Source organism: Camellia sinensis, chromosome 6, assembly GCF_055761805.1.
Source record: "Camellia sinensis isolate YWXY chromosome 6, ASM5576180v1, whole genome shotgun sequence".
Classification (NCBI taxonomy): Eukaryota; Viridiplantae; Streptophyta; class Magnoliopsida; order Ericales; family Theaceae; genus Camellia; species Camellia sinensis.
Genome location: NC_138966.1, coordinates 142,409,284 through 142,411,102, shown reverse-complemented (window position 1 = coordinate 142,411,102; position 1,819 = coordinate 142,409,284). Strand labels below are relative to the sequence as shown.

At 37.4% G+C, this 1,819-nt stretch overlaps 1 protein-coding gene across 1 annotated transcript; it reads right to left on the bottom strand.

The window, feature by feature from the left end:
* Window positions 1-365: 365 nt before the first annotated feature.
* LOC114299175 (chitinase 4) lies at window positions 366-1,819 on the bottom strand. Its single transcript, XM_082874955.1, has 2 exons — window positions 1,471-1,819; window positions 366-1,036 (listed from the first exon to the last, which is right to left on the bottom strand). The coding sequence occupies exons 1-2, from the start codon at window positions 1,766-1,768 to the stop codon at window positions 633-635; spliced, it is 702 nt and encodes a 233-aa protein (XP_082731081.1). The 5' UTR covers window positions 1,769-1,819; the 3' UTR covers window positions 366-632.

The following is a 1,819-nucleotide window of genomic DNA, read 5'->3' as shown; positions in this document are numbered from 1 at the left end:
TACATTGTATCAAACATTGGAAAATGTGGAAAACATTTTCCAGAAAGTGTTTTCTGCGGTCACAAATGGAGCATGAATTTCAGAACAGGGTGTTTTTGGTAGTTCTCTCTGTTGGGGGGTTTAGTAGTTGGCACCTTGTTAACTACTGGTCTTCTGGGTTTTTCTGCAATCTTTTTTTTTTTTTTGGGTTTTCTTGTTGCTCCTGTCTGGATCTTCTTTATACTCTCTTTTATGTTGATTGTAATTTTTATCATTACTGTCAAAATATATTCCTTCTCTGCGGATAAAATGACTGATAATAACAAATTTATTTATTTATTTATTTATTTATTTTTGCCAAAAAATATATATTTTGAACAACGATATGAAAGCAAAATTTATCAATTAATTGTTGAAGAAACCAAGATTGTTTAGCAGCAACTGAACAATACATTTGAATCTTTACTAGTAATTCCGTCCATATCATGACCAAACATGTACATAGCTAGAGCTCTTTTTATTCATTGTAGTGGTATTACTGCAAAACTTTAAAAACAATAATAGTAATATTTATATTCTTCCATGTATATCGAATTTATTACAAGGTACTGAAGAGGAGCTAGCTTCCATGTCGGCTAAATTTTTTTAGTGTCCTAGCATTGGAGATTATCACCAGGCGCAACCCCAAGTTGGTTGCAATAGTCAGTGTAGTACTTAACACGAGCATTGACTGCATTCGGGTTATTACCGTTGCACTCGATACTGTTGATGGCTCGGATTGTTGCACCGAATCCAGAATTTATGACATTGTGAACGTTGTTCATCCAAAACCACAAGGCCGTCTTGAACGACACCACTGAATCTGTTGCCACAATTTCCGGATTGTTTAGTCCATCGAACCCAATGCTTTGCCCAGCAGGCCCATAGTTGTAGTTCCATGACAGTTGAAGAGGACCTCTGCCATAGTAATTCTTGTTTGGTGCACATGGGTACTGAGTATTTGATGGATCACAGTAGTTCTTGGAGGCACCATCTATCTCTTCAATATTGCAAAAAACTGCCAAATCAGAAAGTTTTGTGTTAGAAATATGTTTGTAAAGTAGAACATTTTTTATTATATGTGATATTTATTTGCAACCACCGTGGGCCCATGCGAGGAAGGCTTGGATGAAAAGCCGAAAGCAATTGACGGTCCAGAACAAGTTCCTGAATCGGGAAGGGTGCCAACTAAATACATCCATAAGGACAAAATCCCCGATCATTGAATAACAGGAATAAAATAAAACAATAGATCATGTTGACGATCAATTCCTCCTCTTTGTCATTTTAAAGAAGCATTATATTGACTAGACCGTTAGAACTCCTTTCACATTTGCTAAATTGTGCAAAATTTTCTAGTATATAAATATGTACATGCATAAAGTTTTTCAAATTTGTGCAGATTTTAGCAATTTACGTGTGGATTGGAGGAAAGTGAAGTTGAAATCTTACATCCAGTCTCATGCGTGGCATGTGCGAAGAAAGCAGCAATTTCGCGCTTAGAATCGTCAGCAGTTCCAGTGGTGCCAAACGAAGGGTAGGAGCCGAGGGCATTAAGAAATGCAGAGCGGGTGAAGAAGCTTTTGCCTACACATCCAGCAGGAGCTTGATTGATTATGCCATCCAAAAATGCTTGTGTGACTATATCAGGGACCGAGTTCTGACCCAATACGATTTTTGGTACAAAACCGGTGAGAATTCCGACCAGAATGATTGTCAGTAAGCTGTTTTTGATATTGAGGGATACCATTTTGGAAGAGAAATGTGTGGATGGAAGAGTGTGTGTATGTGGGATGAAATT